Source organism: Myripristis murdjan, chromosome 3 (genome assembly GCF_902150065.1).
Source record: "Myripristis murdjan chromosome 3, fMyrMur1.1, whole genome shotgun sequence".
NCBI classification, from domain to species: Eukaryota; Metazoa; Chordata; class Actinopteri; order Holocentriformes; family Holocentridae; genus Myripristis; species Myripristis murdjan.
Window position 1 is genome coordinate 34,017,002 of NC_043982.1, and position 16,221 is coordinate 34,033,222.

A 16,221-nucleotide genomic window follows, 5' to 3' on the forward strand; every position below is an offset into this window, starting at 1 on the left:
GAATTTCCCCTAGGGGACAATAAATCTAAATCTAATCTAAAATCATCAAAAATGTAACTTATGCATTTCATTTTTAAGCTAGCTACAACCAGGTAACGTTAAGAGACAAATTTCATTACTCATGGCCTAGAAATGATACCACTGAGAAGTATAGTGATGGGGGAACAGACAACCTGATGAGCAAATGGAATCCACCATGTATTGTGCGAGATAAAGGATGTCCCCCATAAGGTTTAGTAATTTAGCACTTCCTTTTAACAAGACTGCCCTGCTACCTAATAAAAACCACATCAAAGGAACACGGAGGAGAGTTGACAAGGCTTTAACAAGGTATTTGCAAACATGGTTATGCTTGCACATGTTATGTTACATTATGTTTGGTTATATTATCCTTGGGACCTTTCAAGAAAAAAGGCCTATGTATGCTACCTGAATGACAGTGGCCACTTGCTGAGAGAAGATGTCGAACAGTTTGATCTCAGCTGGGATGCCAGGGCCATCTTCTCGGTGGGCAAACAGAGCTAGTCTGAAGCACAGAGCAGAAAACAGCATGATACAGCATTTGGGTGCATTCCCATTGTTAGAGAGAACGGATGACAGTGACGGTCTTCTTCATGCTTATTCAGTGCTGAAGATCTGTGAAGCTGAACGTCATCCCTTCTCCAATTAGATTTCCACCCACAACACTCTTCCTTTGGACAACATTTCCATATTCTGTGTTGCAGTCAAAAGTTGTATTGTACTACAGACAGCCATGGCGAGTGGGCCATGACATATCAAGAATGGAGTTAACTATCAGCATTATAGTTATCCATGCTATGTTGAGACACACCATCACAAGACCATGCTTCAAAGAAATTTGAAACTGGCTTTTCATTTCTAATCATACTCACAACATGTATTGGCTGTGAAATGGTGTTTCAAAGTTTCTGATTATAGTACTATTTATTTAAAAAGGATGCCCCCTTTGGGTATGCAGATATCAATTTGTGATGTTCACTGTACTCCAGGAGTGACAGTGTGATGAACTGTAATCACAAAAGTGAACACAGAACCTTTGTTGTAAGTATTATCAATTACTTTTTTGATGTACCCACTGGTCCTCAACCACTTTCATCTGCTTCAAATTCATTTTGTAATTTTAGTCTTTGCCCAAGATGCCTTCTCACAGCTCCCAGAGGACGAGCATGTATATATGTGCTCTTATTCTGAGACATTCTACATTTGGAAACAAGTTCATTAGAAATAAACAGGGTACAAATAAAATTTTCTCCATTTTCCTATGGACACTTGAACCCATAGACCTATTTGCTGGACCCCAGCTAGAGGGGAAGGCTTAGAAACCTTAATGTCACTAACCGACTTACTGACTCAGAGACTGTTTGGAGAACTAACCCAGTGGAGCCTCCTAGTGGCTAAATAGTGCTAGGGATGAGGTTTAACCGGCACAGCCCTGTCTGTTCTGATTTAAAGAAAATATAGTTCTACAAAGTGCTGTTAATGGCATGGTTAATGACTTGGCTTTATCATCACCTGTATTCACAAATGACAGTAAAGACAAAACATAGACGAATCCCAAACAACTGGAAAGATTTGGATATAAGTACATTTTTCTTCTTCCACCTTAGCATTATTTATGTTTGGTTATACATATTTAATGATAGTTGAATTAAGTTGTACCTGTCAATGAGGGCGATGATTATGTTTTTGACATTGACGTGCTGATGCAGCTCAGCACAGGACCGCAGGAATGGGTTGAGGGTCTGAAGGTGGAACTCATCTGGGAAAACCTTAAAAAACAGAATTGTTTAGTAACTTCAGTGCGTGTCTACTGACGGCCTTCAACATGTGCAAATACTTGCTGTTATTCTCAACAGTAATAGGCAGCCAGGCTGATGGCAGGGACAATGTTTTTTGTAACCCTGAATATCCTTAAGCCACATTAGACCTCAAATATGTGGATCATATGAATTAGAATTCATATAAATGAAGCTGTAGCATAATGGACTAAAATGAAGCATTTTGATTATATGTGGGTGTATGTGGTGGAAAGTTGCAAACTATAGCGAGGACAGTAAAGTGTGAGTCAAAATATAAAACTATCCAATCTAAGTTCCCTTGAATCCTAAATCATAGAGCAAACATAAAGGTCTGGAACCAGGCTGTCATAGCCTGACAGCGAAGGATGACTCAGCACGATGGCAATTATGCGATACCACACTGACTTGCCTGCTAAGTGCATACTCTCCGAAGAAAAAAATATCCATCCTGTTTTAGTTCCAGTGCAAGATACTGGTGCTGAATGTTTGGTTCAGATACTAGATGATCATCAAGACTTCATACATGCGAACAACTGCACACATCTACAGGTGCATCTCAGAAAACTGGAATATCATAGAAAAGTTTTTTTTTTCCCGTAATGCCATTCAAAAAGTGAAAATTTCATATATTCCTGCTTCGTTACACATGAAGTGAAATATTGCAAGCCTTTTTGTTTTAATTTTAATGGTTACAGCTTACAGTTCATGAAAATCAAAAATCAAGTAGATTAAAGTTTTATTAAAATCATTAAATTATTGTTTTATTAAAAGTATTAAAAGTATTAAAACTTTAACCAATCAAAAAAGGAGTTATAATACAGAAATATCAACCTCCTGAAAAGTATGTTAATTTATACACTCAGTAGTTGGCTGGGGCTCCTCTTGCATGAATGATTGCATCAGTGTGGCGTGGCATGGAGGTGTGGCACTGCTCAGGTGTTATGAAAGCCCAGGTTGCTATGATAGTACACAGCACTCAGCCATTTCTTTGTTTTCAAGTTGAGTTGAAAGAGTAACATATGACCCAAACTGTCCTAGAATAAAGTATGATAACTTGCCAAATACCTTAACAAATTTCCATTTTTTGGTGGATGCAGTTTTTTATGTTCACTAAGCAAGTTTATTCACATCAACCCATCTGATGGGGCCATACATGTTTCGCAGTTTGTAAACTAGGTCTGTGTCTACCTGAATGATGCACTCCATGAGGTACTCCTGAGCCAATGAGTCTCTGCAGTTCACAACCTGCTCCAGCACTCCAGGAAGTACAATCTGGCAAGACAAAGAGAGGATTAGCAGGTGGAAAAAAGAAGATAATTTTGCAAGACATTTCATGGTTCCCCAAATCACTTGGCAACTGCACACTCCAGCCACAAATGTGTACATCTCAAGGTCAGAGGATGAGTGGATATATGACAAATGAAGCTCAATTTAACTTTTTTAAACTAATTCCTGTGTAAGCAGTTGTTTTAAAAAGGCTGAGGAGGCTGTGGTGGTAGGCATAGACAAATAATGGCGGAATACTTCTTCCACTTCCACTCTATTCAGATTTATCCATTCAACGGCTTTGAGGGATGAAGTTAAAACAGGCCTATTGAGAAAGCATTTCTGAGCACTAACACGATTATAACTCACATGATTATAAAAGATTAAGTCAATGAAGATAAAGACTTATTATTTGAGTATTGTTCTGTTAGTCGTTTTCTTTTATCCCATTTGAAAACACTGAAAAGAATGACTACGTAACCAACTAAATCTGGGCTCATGAACCAGCTGTCTATAAAGACACAATACGAGCAAAAACACTACTAACAAGAAGAGCCACACTGAAAAATGCTGAAGAACCCTTTAGAAATAAAAGAGCTTTTATGAACTGCATATCCGCATTAACAAAGAGATGCTGATTGCAATTCTGCATATTCAAATACACTTCAGAGTCCATACGACAGTGTTAAACCTCAACACAGAAAATATCAGGTTGATTCTAAGTGACACTTAGGGGAGACTAATAAAGGTGATTTTCCAGCAAGGCTTTTGATCTAAAACTACCTTAAAAAATACACATTCTTCATTAAAAATGGGGCACATTTTCAGGTTAATTAGCATGATAAACAGGACAAGAGCTTTTCAGTCACTGACAGTAAAGCTTTTTCACATGTCTCTCACACTCATACTATCTGCTGTCTTCATGCACATGTATGTGGCTGAATATGTCTGCTCCGAGTGTGTGGTTCATGCTTTGTACAGCTGTGTTGAGTGGCCGTCTGCTTCACTTGAATATCTTTGATCCTGTTGCATGCAGTAATTTCACCTGGCAGTGGACGCAGGTGTTGCATCTTTCTGTTTCATGATGTTTATGTTTGCTTTATTAGCTTTGTTAACTCATTGTTCATTTTATTTCCATTTTAATTGTAGGTGATTGCTCATTAGTTAGATTTAGGCAGACACATTTTCTGGAAAGACTTTTAAGAAACCCTTGTGTTAGCCTAAAGGGCCACATAAATAAACCTGGCTTGATTTGACACACACACACACACACACACACACACACACACCTGTTTGTACTTGTCCACATTGACTCCCTCCAGCTGGCTGAGACGAACCAAGTTGGTTCCCACCAGAATCCTCAGCTCTTGTCTTTCCTTCTCCCTCTTCTCTCGATCTCGGCTGTGGCCCTGATGCTGCATTCGAACCCACAGCTTGTTCATCTCAGCAAAGTTCAGCAGAACAAAGTCAATAGAGTCATTGATGTCACCGGTCATTTCCTCTGATCCTCTGTGGACAGAAACAGGAAAGGCTCAATGGTAGAACATCTATCTGTATTAATACAGGGTTTCCGCTACATGTAATTCATCATAGCGCACCGCCACGGCAAAATAAAAGCCGCCACACCATCGAAATGATTTTTTTTTTCTTCCAGGTGTTAAAACAATTGTAAAGGATATATATACATATATATAGGCTATCTAGCCTTTTTTTGCGCAAATATATTAATTATAATCAGTTTGAAATGATAATTTAAATATCATGAAATGGTACATAACACTGCAATTAACTTTATTTTGAAAAATGAACACCGGAGTCATCATCCGCCTGTTTGATTACTGTCTGCAGCGTGCTCGCAGAGGGAGAGAAAACGACGCTGAAGCCCTCCCCCACAGTTTCAAAAAATCCTAGAGGAAACCTTGTAATGATATAAATAATAATAAGTAAAAAAAAATTCCAAGACTCCCTCCTATCTAGCCATTGCGCTCTGCCAGAGTGACGCACTGACACACTGTGGTATTGCTGCTTTCAACACTACAACATAAAGGCTTTTTAATGTCACACCACAGTAACCCTGTTTATCCAATGAGCAACTCTTGTTTCTAAATATTCTAAGACAAAACAGTGTTGCTTTTCTATTTAGGGATACAATTTAACACCGAACAACGTGTGTTGTGCGTAAGGTAAGATTGATTTTGGGCCAAAGGAGTAGAGATGTATAATATGATACATATGACTTGAACATATAAAATGGGCTCTACTGAGCGTATAACCATGCATATTAAGAAGACTGTTAAAAGGAACATACCCATGATTTTGCAAGTTTAGCGTAATTTCTAAAAAAAAAAAGTGTATTCTTTATGTTTCTGATAATCTTATCCCAAAGCAAAATACTCTGATATCATTTGCCCTACCTTTTATCCAGCCACTGTATTTTATTCATTCTACAAAATGAATTTTACTTTCAGAGACTTTCTTCCTAACATAACATCACCGTAATAAAGTTGTTGACTTTAGTCTTCCAAAACCAAAATTTTCTTGTTTGCCGTGGTATCATAGCAGTATCAGATTTTTAGATGCTAAATTTAGCATTTGGATGCACCAGTTGTATTGTTTCAGCACCATTCGCTTTTCAGGTAGTGCACAGCCTTGCATGAGACTACAATGTGCTCAGTCATTTTGGCTGCAATTACATCATTCTGACCAGTCAGCCACTATCACATCCTGGTAACATGGCTAACATTGCCACTGACAAAGCATGAGTTACCACTAATAAACTTAGAAATGTTGCAGAAAAATTATTTTACAATTACTTTACAATAACTTAACTCAAGAGTGGTTTAAGTTAACTGTTGCACGCTGCATCTTGGTGCTGATGTATCTCATGCATTTTTAGATGTTTTATGTAACATGAGCTCTGCTTGCTGCAAAAACAAACTGCCCTTTGGGGATAATAAAACTTTACTTTCCATAAGGAAATGCATGTAATCAATAGAGGTCTTTGGCTTGGTTCATACTGTCTGTGTGGGTAGACACACTGGAGCTACAGACATGCTGTCTGTGTACCTCAGTATTCATGCCTCTATAGCTATAGGATAATTTAGCTGCCCATGGCTCCAAATAACCCCTAAACACAAAGCAAAAAAGAAAACCCTTCTGAGTTCAGCCAGTGGGACAACTTCCTCTTTGCTCAGCCAAACTTGTAGCACCATTCACCTTGGTTCAAATTTCAAGTAGTGGGCAACCTTGCATGAAGCTGAAATGTGCTCAGTCATTTTGGCTGCAGTTATGCCATTCTGACCCAGCACCCACTGTCACATCCTTTTCCACAAGAACCAGACATTAGCATTGCAGCACTGAATTAGTATGCTAGCAAGTGGGTGAAGGGGACCTCTAAGGAAGCACTTCTGGAAGCACAATCAACTCTCACACACACAGATATTGTAAGGGAAGTACAGCAGGGTCATGGTAATAGGCAGTGGGCCTTGATCTTGTTACAAGCAAATCTGCATGACGCAAAGCGACACCATTTAAAATAAATAAATAAATAAAGAAGGCTGGCAATTGAACAAATACTGTACATCACCAAGGTCACCACTGAAGCTGAAGTGGGAGAATAAACTGAGAAAAGTGCAAAGGGGAAAAATCTTTGCTGGAAAGTACTCTGAAAGTTGTTGGCATCTGGGCTTAAGTCATTTCTGAAGAAACCTACCATATGTAATCATCAACCAAAAACTTCAACTAGTAGCTATGTGAAGACCAACCCCACATATCCTTTGTGTTCAGGGGCAGCAAACTGCAAAGTAAGTCACTGTAAAAGGAAGGACAATACCCTTCACAGCATATCCGAGTGTTTAAATGTGAGGAATGCAAGCCATGAGTGTCAACTTGCCTTTGTGCCTGAATGTGAACTAGTCAGGATAGATTTATAAATGGGAAGGCACAAGTCAGGGAAGTTGGAATTCAAATTAGGAAATATGAATAGACTGAGGCCACCAATTTACATTTCCATGACAGTCGATATCCATCAGGTTCTGACTTCGTAATGTGATGCAATACCCAGTAATCGGTTTACTTTGTAGATCTCACTGTGCTGCGGGAAGATGCAGTACAGTAGATGAGGCGCATGACAGGAGGAAGCTTAGCCTTGCTTACTCTGTCTGCTCTCCGTCGTCAGGGAGGATGTTGCGGGTGCACTGCAACAGGTAGTTCCTGAGGAAGAGGCCTCTCAGTGGATGCTGGACACCACGACACATTTCCACCAGGTCTTTTAGGATGTCTTTACGAGACTGAGGGAAGGAGCGAACGTACACCACACCCACTGTGATCAACAGGTACCTGGGGATCCAATGAGAAATCCAATGAAAAGTTTATCAAACATGGCAAAGCTGTAAGATGAGATGAAACTTTAATGTTTTTTGTGTGGAAACACACTTGCTGTAGAAGCAAACTGTAATAGGATACTACCATAATATAATAGCAAATTGGTGGTATTTCATTTATGCAACAGATTTTGTAAAAAAATAAGAATCTAAGTCATAAAGGATGACCAATATGGTGTACACATAATATGCTAAATAATATAACTAGAGATGCACAGTATTGTTTTAATATCTGATATTTTCCAACTCTTCTGGAGAGTTTCTGATGCCAATACTGATATATGCACATATTTTTTTTTCCACCTAATTGCAGAGAACATTGAGTCTCTCCTGTAGTGAAATTAACATATTATTATGCCAAGTCTTATCGTGATGGCCCACCGGCAGATGCATTTCCAAAGAAAAAGGTAAATTCCCACACACATTTTTTCACATTTTTCAACCCACCAGCAGATGCAGACATAAAATACAGTGCTTTTCACAATGAAGACATTCACTGGACCAAATAAGGAAACTACTGCAACTCTTGCTGTTTAAAACCTGTCATATTTATTTTTATTAGGGATGCAAGATATTAGATTTTTTGCTAATGTCCGATATGCCAATATTCATTTTACAGCCTTTACTGGCCAATATGTGCCGAAAATATCATGCATCCCCAAATACAACATGTTGGCCTGAATGCACTTCTGCTTTTTTTGTAGTTACAGTAAAGAGAGAGGAAAGGCAGGGGAGAGAGAGGGGTTGACAAATGGCCTGGGCTCAGATTCAAACCAGGGATGCCGTGATCAGGACTGAGCTGTAACAAGTGGTACACACTCTGACCAGGTGAGCTACCAAGGCGCCCCAGCAACTACATGTTTCTATAAAGCAGCTTAATTTGCTTTCACAGAATAATAGGCGAAAAAGTGCAACAAAAGCAGAATATTTAACTGGATTAAAAACACTGTTCTGTGCAAAAACAACTACAAAAAAACAGCCAATATATAAAATTACATGTTCATGTACATGTTGTTGATGACAAGACAAGAGGGTATGTCCCTGGAACAACCTGAGTTTGGCTTGATCATTTACTCATCTGTGATGTAAGTGAGCTGCATGCTGTGTTTTTTTCTGTTGAAGGGCCATGTAGCTGCATGCAAAGGGGAAAAAAATAGACCAGCTGCGCAAAAATAGAGATCTGCAGTCCAAATCTCACACAGGTGTGCACAGCTTCCATGGTCAGTGTAGCAGCTTCAGCTGATTATAATGGATGCAATCTGCTGCAGCAGCCATGTCGCGCCGCAACTGTGCCTGCTGTATTTCGGCCGTTATGACTATGGCCCACCACCGGGGGAGTTTCAAAAGTTAGCAGTTACTTTGCTTGTGTTTGAAGAGTGATATAAATGTGCAACATTCATATCATTTCATATAAATGTTTCATATAAATGTTCACCCACGATTGTTTAGAATGCAATGTTATATGTCACACACCATGCCAATACTGTTGTGTTACATGTCATGCCCCATGCTCTCGCCTCTGCTTCTGGAATGCCAGCATGCTATCTGCAATAACACACTGGGGAAGCATTATGCTGGCTTTGTCTGATTTAAAAAATGAAAAAAAAACAGCTGTCGTAATAACGGGTTTTCATTGAGGCAGTATTGCAGGATCTCTGTAAAAAGGGCTACAGATTAGAGCCCTAGGAGCAGCCTGGAAGACTGAATTTTCTTCTCAGTTTATTTAGCTTTGCTCACACCCTCTGTGTAGAATGGTGATTTGTCAAAGGTTACCTACACAAGCTTTAAAACAGCAGCACCAAGTGAAAAAATGTGAACAGTTTATATACAGTATATATTTAAAGCATGGGTGTACTGGTCACACACAATGCGGAACAGAAATCCATAACTTAAGTAGCATAATCCATAAAAGGAACAGTTGGACTGATATATCAGTATTTGTCAATATATGTGGCCAATATATTGACCATTCATCTAGATATCTGGTCTAGTCAGTATCACCCACCTCTGACAGCAGCAGCAAAGTGATTAATTATTACTGTACTATTGATCGCTACCACACTAGTCTATGTGGCGCCATTGACTCGAACTGATACATTTTGATCACAGTCCACAAAGACATGCATCGTTATGTTTTGTGATTCTCATCATCTTGGGTTTCATTGGAGAGTTACTGTCCAGTGGTCTAAATCCTGTTTCAGAGGCTTTTCTACTCTGAGAATAACACAAAAAAATTGTATTTGTAGCTACTGTAATTTGTCGGTCCAAAAACCCCACACTTGCCAAACTCTGCATAAAACCATTCAATTAGAGTGGGCTTAATCACAGATCAGTTGAGATGATACTCACAGTCTAGGGATGATGTTGCCTGCATACTGGACCAGTTCATAGAGATCAGCCACCTTGCGTCCCTTGGCAAACTCATCAGTCAAATAAACTTCCAGGTAGTGAAGCTCGTCCGAGATGGCCATGTCTGGACGGACTGTTAGGGACTGACACCAAGCAACCACAGAGCTGGCAAACACTAAACCACAAACTAATCACTGCGAGCTGAAATTATGGTCTAATATTGATTGTACTGCATAGCCTGTATAGCATATAGAGCCTACACTGTATTTAAAGCCGCACTAGGCAGCTTCACATGTCACATGGCAACTCCAAATGGCAGTGACATTTGAATTTTGAGGACTTCCTGTGAAGATATAATTAAGTAGCATCCTAATGTCTATGTATAAGGAAACAGGGCTGTCTTTACACAATATATGGGAAATATTCCAAAGGATGAAACTTGAAATCTTATCATGCGTCATATAATAGTTTCTTGACTGGATATCTTTGTAAGCGATATTTCACTCAGCTATTAGACACCTGAAAGTGTTTCATTCTACAATTGCAGAGGATACACAGTTCATAGTAGCTCTTTGGAGAGAGCATGGAGGTCCTCAGCTCGCCAAGCATGTTTGAGGCATGCTTCAGAGCATCCATCAGCTTGTTCTTGTCCTGTAGGCAACACAGCAGGGTGAGGAGGGAGATACACAGTCACGACAGAGTACCACTGCCTATTTCTAATGCTGAAAACACCGAATAATAGCTTAATAGCAGTGACATACAAGTAAAACACTAATCAGTAAGACTTTTGTTTCAGTTTTTCATTCATCAAAATGTTGGTGTGTGTGACGTGGATACAAAACAATAGGTTATTGTGTCTGTTAAAGACAGACATAGAAGGAAAGCTGGTGACTGTGTTTGAAAGAACTTCACCGTGTCATCTACAAAGTGAATTATTGGGAACATGACTGCAGCCAAACAAACAAAAAAACTGACAAAGCAACATCAACCTACCAGGCATCGCTTCATCTGGAAGGACTGGACCTTGACAGCCTGCACAGCTTCATCTAGAAGCTTCTCCTGTTCGTCCTGGGGAGACTGTTGTGTGGTCGGCTGAAAAACCAGCAGAAAGACAACACAACTGACTTGGATCTTTCCTGCATGAATCTAATCAGAGCTTGATGAGACGGGTAGTGCAAAAAAAGACTACGGATTCTTTTTCATTACCTCTGTCAAGAGAGTTGGACAGACATCATATTTCACCCCATGTTCATTTCAACCCATTTGTTTACTAGCAGCAGATCTCTAAAAATTAGGAATTGATTTACACGAAACTGCCATGCCACACTTTGGCAAATCAGTGTGAAAACTTAAATTGTTTCTGGCCCACCTTTCTGCAAAGTTTCATACAAATCTGTCTGTAACTTTTTGAGATATCCTGCTAACAATAAAACTGACAAATGGAATAGAGCGAAAATATAACCCCGGCCAATTCCATTGGTGCAGGTAATTACAGTGGCCGGCCCAAGGAGGGCATTATAATTACAAGTCAAACCGTGGCAGAATAACTGTTGCCCACTGGACTAGAGGGGGACAACATGTTTTCTTGTTGCGTTGTGATGAAAACAACAGTCTGTATAAACAACCGTCTTTTTCACAACGTTTCCTGTCAAGCTGCCTATGTGCTTTACATTTAACTTCGCTAAGTTAGACCTAATGTTTAGCTCAAGATCGCTGCTGAGCTAGTGACTCACAGTCTTGAACATCCTCATTTTTACAAGGAATTCCTGTCTTTTGGTTTCTAAGACTGATCAGGAATAATGCAGAGCGGCCAGGGTGAGTAATTTGTGGTTAAGTATTAAGCTGCATGAGAACCACCTACAGCAACAAACAAAGAAATCTACCGAGACAGAACCAATTATTTCAGAAAACAGTGGAAGACTCAGTCGGGAAATGTTGCCTTCTTCTGAATAATGCAGCTTAACTAAAAAACTCAAGTGACTCAATGTTTTTATTCTTACAAAAAGGTGAATAACATTCCGCCTAGTGGTGGGCGATAAGGACAAAATCAAATATCCTGGTATTTTTGACCGAATACATCAATATCAATACTGTGACAACACTGTTGGTGCTTTCGCATTTTGTGAAAGCACCAAGAGACGAGATTTTTGATAAACAATCATTAGTGATGTGAATATGACGACCAACTGGTAGAAGCAAATAAAGTAACAACTAGGACAGTCTAAAAAATACAGAAAATTGCATCTCTTAGCTGTTATGAAGATTTTAAAACTTAGAAATGGCAACATGTCGCATCCCTATATGACAATATCTAAAATCCCAGACGATATCTAGTGTCATATCGATATTGTTATATCGATATCATTGCTGTATCGATATAACAATATCGATACAGCAATGATATACTGCCCAGCCCTAATTTCACCACCTTTATTGTTACTATAATAATTAGTGGTGTCAACTTATCGCGTTAATTGAGATTAATTAATTACAGTCATATTTAGCGCGTTATGTTTTTTAATCGAGTTAATCTAATTTTTAATCTCTATCTTTACTTTTTGTGTTTGGGCTTGTTTAGCATAAGCTGATAGGCTCCTATTGTCAGGCCCGAACTGTACATCGGGAGATTTCCCGAAGCGCCGGCCTGTCACTGGCCCGGTGGCCTGCCCGTCTTTTTTTTTTTTTTTTTTTTTTTAAACAGGTCGCCGGGCAGGCCAATCAGCTGTCGGTCCGGTCCGGCTGGCCTCACCAGTCTGATCTTTTTTTTTTTTTTTTTTTTTTTTTTTTTTTAAGTCAGAGAGACAGGCCAGGCCAATCAGAGGCCAGCAACCTGTGAAGAGGTCAAGACATGATTGGTTTGTTTTGATTAACACCCGCCCCAACAGTCCGAGTCCGTTGTAAACAGGCAGCATGTTGAGGAGGGGGTGTCGCGACTTGTGTGTGTGTCTGACTGTGGAGGAGAGGAGAGGAGAGGAGAGGAGAGGAGGTGGAAGAAAAGGTTGCGTGATCGAAGTTTATACATTACCGTATTTATCCGAATATAAGACAATATTTTTTCCATTGAAAATGCCCTGAAAAAACGCCCTCGTCTAATATTGGGGGTCTAAGCGAATACACATGTATTGTGCATATGTAAACCAGTCGGTAGGCTCGCCTGATGCCGCGATTACCGGCGAATGGCCGCATTGCGCAGTCATTGCAGCCGCGTATGAACAAAAATTGATGTGGCAGTAGGCTATGTGTGCACCGCTCACCTGTCAGATCCGGCAGACCAGACCCGGTGCCGCGCCTCGCCTGATGCCGACCGGTGGCTTTTTTATTCAAACAAGATTTTGTCCATATAATTTTTTTTTTTTTTTTTTTTTTTTTTTTTCCAAAAAAGTGTCTTGAAAAAGAGGGGTCGTCCCCCCGACCCGCATCGGACTGATCTGCTACAATAATGTAATGAATTTAAAGGGAAATACCTCAAGTTGAGGGCTTTTCTCAGCAATTTTAGGTGAGATTAAAAAAGAGATTAATTAGATCAATTAATTACAGATCATAATTAATTAATCTCTCAATTTTTTTAATCTCTTGACACCACTAATAATAATATGTTTATCTAAATGGTTGGTTCAGATTTATTGCATTATTTTGAAAGTATATGAATGAAAACAATGATTACGGACAAAAAAAATATTTCTATGAGGGAAAAAAGCAGCAGCACACATTACTTGGTTTCTGAGAATAATACAAACATTTTAAAAACCTTAACACTTTGAATAAAACTGAAGAACAAATTCATCCCCCAATAAGCCTGAGGATTAAAAAACAGCAGAGAGGGAAAATAGTAAATAGAAGAGCAGTGCAGAGAGAAACATCTCTGAAGTGTTAAACAACATATATCCATCTTCTTGGCTGCAGTTTTATAATGTGATGTGGTTTCACACGCTGCAGGCAGTTCCTTGTCTTACCTGTGTAGGAGAAACACTACACCAAGCAGCATTTTTGCTCAGTAAATTGTTAACTGTTGTAACTATTTGCCTGTTATTCCTCTTACCTTAGTGCACAAAAATACTTGGTGGCAAACAGTTCCAATCAGTTCTTTAAACTGGTATTTTATTTAAAGTGCTGCTCAGTGTATCATGCAAGTTGTTTTTATTGTATGTGTGCCTGCAAATGCAACAATTTTTCGTTATATAGGTGAGTGTACAATGACAATAAAGGCTATCTTATCTTCTCTTAATTTAATGATGAGCAACAATTTTTACACTTAAGCAAGTGGGGCCACAAGTCATACTGACTTCCTGCATGTTGCAATTAGTGCTGCTGAAGTGTAACTGGTAGCACTGATAAATGCTTAAATTGAATGACTAATTATTATGGTAAAATGACTACATAAGCTTAAAAACTGCTGATTGGACATCTATAGTTTTGTTCATTATTGCTTCACTCATTCATTATTAAAATTGCACACATTATTTTCTTCTTAAACGCCCTGCATGCATGCTAGATTAAGAGCTGATGCAAATGATTCAGGAAGGATACCTTACTTATTTATGTATTATTAGAAATAAACTATTGCTTCTAATGAGAGAAATATTATCATGCCACTTTTAACAGTTGTGATCATAGCTATCCTCTACATACATGAGAGAACTAAGGCCAAATGCCATATCGTGATAATGAACATGCATGATATCAATATCTCAAAAGGCAAGGATATGAACAAAATCAAATTTAGGGTTAGCTTAAGACAGCGATGGGTCTGTTCTGACCAAAATATATTTTGTGAAGTAACTGCACTTCCGACGTCCATTCTGTATTATTATGTTGTTTTCTGAAGAATGCTCAATATTTACTGTTGCTCCACATAAAATGTCAAATAAGTGTGAGCCCATACTCATGATATATATCGTACCGCTATCGAGATATCTGGCATAATATCGGGGTATGAAATATGGTCCATATCGTGAACGGAATGCATCCATGTTACATTTAGCCTGTCCAGTTCTGCTTTATTTGCTCATGCTCATAAGGAGGTCAAACTAACTTTCCCACTGCCAAATGAGGCTATGAGAAGGTTAAATTTTGTAAACAGGTATGACTAATGTTACTCTGCTAACAGTACAAACACAACTGTCAGCTCTGCATTTCAGTCTGGCTCTCAACGGCAGAAAACCGGACAGCTAACCTAGCTAGTCACCGCTAGCCATGTTCATGCTAAGCCCACAGACATGTTGAGACGTTTAGTTAGCTCATTTGACAGATTATAAGTGAGACTATCAGTGACATGCATGCATAAGGAATGGTTTAAAGATGTCCCAAATTTAATAAATGTTTTGATTGGGACATGCAGTCGCTAGCAATCAACCGTTTGCAACCTCTTAGCTAGCTAGCCGCTGGCTAACGTAACCGCCGTAGTTAGGCCATAGCACCGCTAACAAACACGTCTTAAGTCCGACTTTTTACTTTCAGCTAAAGGGAGATACATCGAATTAGTTTCCCGGGTGACCAAATTTTAACACAGGGAGAAACCCAAAGCAAACGTGCCATTACAAGGCATAATATTGTAGCTATTTAGAAAGCTACTTACCATGATTATCAGATGTGTGTCAGTGGGAAAGACTCGTCTGTCATGTGACTCAGACTAGTGCTGCCTTCACGGTCTCCGCTCGGCTCCGACTTCCAAACACTAGCGGTGGAAATGCGGCCTGTCAGGCATTCACAAGCTCCTGTATGTTTTGTGTATGTCCTGTATTTTTTCTATAATACGTCCCTATTCAGTGTTTAACGTCCATAAACACATGATTAAAATTGTGTTGTTGTTTTTTTGTTTTGTTTGTTTGTTTATTTTGCATCATATCTCATGAGTTTTCCTAGTTTAATGGGGACAAGCGGGTAAACACAAAATTAACAAGATGTTTTAAATGTCATATTCACGGTTTTTTGTGGGTCAGTTTGAAACAAGGCTGCTTTAATTTATACAACATAAGAATTATCAAGATTTCACAAACATTTTTAGCTGTTTGAATGACACTGAGGAACTATAATATCCCATTTCAAATATTCAAAAAACTTTTCTCTGCTTTAGGGCCATCACCAAACATAACCACACATGAAGTAGTGCGAGAACCACTGATTAAAGTGACAACTGAGAAAGAAACCCATGATTCCCACAAGAACTTTTATGCATAAGCGGGGTGAGGTTGAGTGGTTTAATTATGTTTTATTTTAAGGGCTATTTAGGTCATCAACAAGATACATTACACACCTCACACATAAGCAATTTTTGTTATAATCATTTTCTGGAGTTTTAAATTACTCGGGTCGAATTGCCCCCACTTGATAAAAAAAGCTAGTAAATTTGAAGGTAACAGGGGGGTTAATTAACACATCAAATACATACTTGGTGTCCGATTTCT

The 16,221-nt window shown here is 39.0% G+C and overlaps 1 protein-coding gene across 4 annotated transcripts in view; it reads right to left on the reverse strand.

The window, feature by feature from the left end:
- The window catches only part of vps35 (VPS35 retromer complex component), a 29,589-nt gene that overhangs the window by 11,918 nt on the left and 1,450 nt on the right, over nt 1-16,221 (reverse strand). For 2 of the 4 annotated variants that reach the window (XM_030078988.1, XM_030078961.1), the window contains exons 2-9: nt 10,811-10,909; nt 10,372-10,468; nt 9,818-9,941; nt 7,242-7,424; nt 4,376-4,595; nt 3,009-3,092; nt 1,681-1,790; nt 430-526 (exon numbers count right to left, since the gene is read on the reverse strand). In XM_030078988.1, coding sequence (XP_029934848.1) covers nt 430-526; nt 1,681-1,790; nt 3,009-3,092; nt 4,376-4,595; nt 7,242-7,424; nt 9,818-9,941; nt 10,372-10,468; nt 10,811-10,825 — 930 coding nt within the window. In that variant the 5' untranslated portion in view covers nt 10,826-10,909. Of the gene's footprint in view, nt 1-429; nt 527-1,680; nt 1,791-3,008; nt 3,093-4,375; nt 4,596-7,241; nt 7,425-9,817; nt 9,942-10,371; nt 10,469-10,810; nt 10,910-15,392; nt 15,507-16,221 lie in introns of those variants that run through there. The other 2 variants (XM_030078970.1, XM_030078979.1) reach the window with 2 other exon arrangements.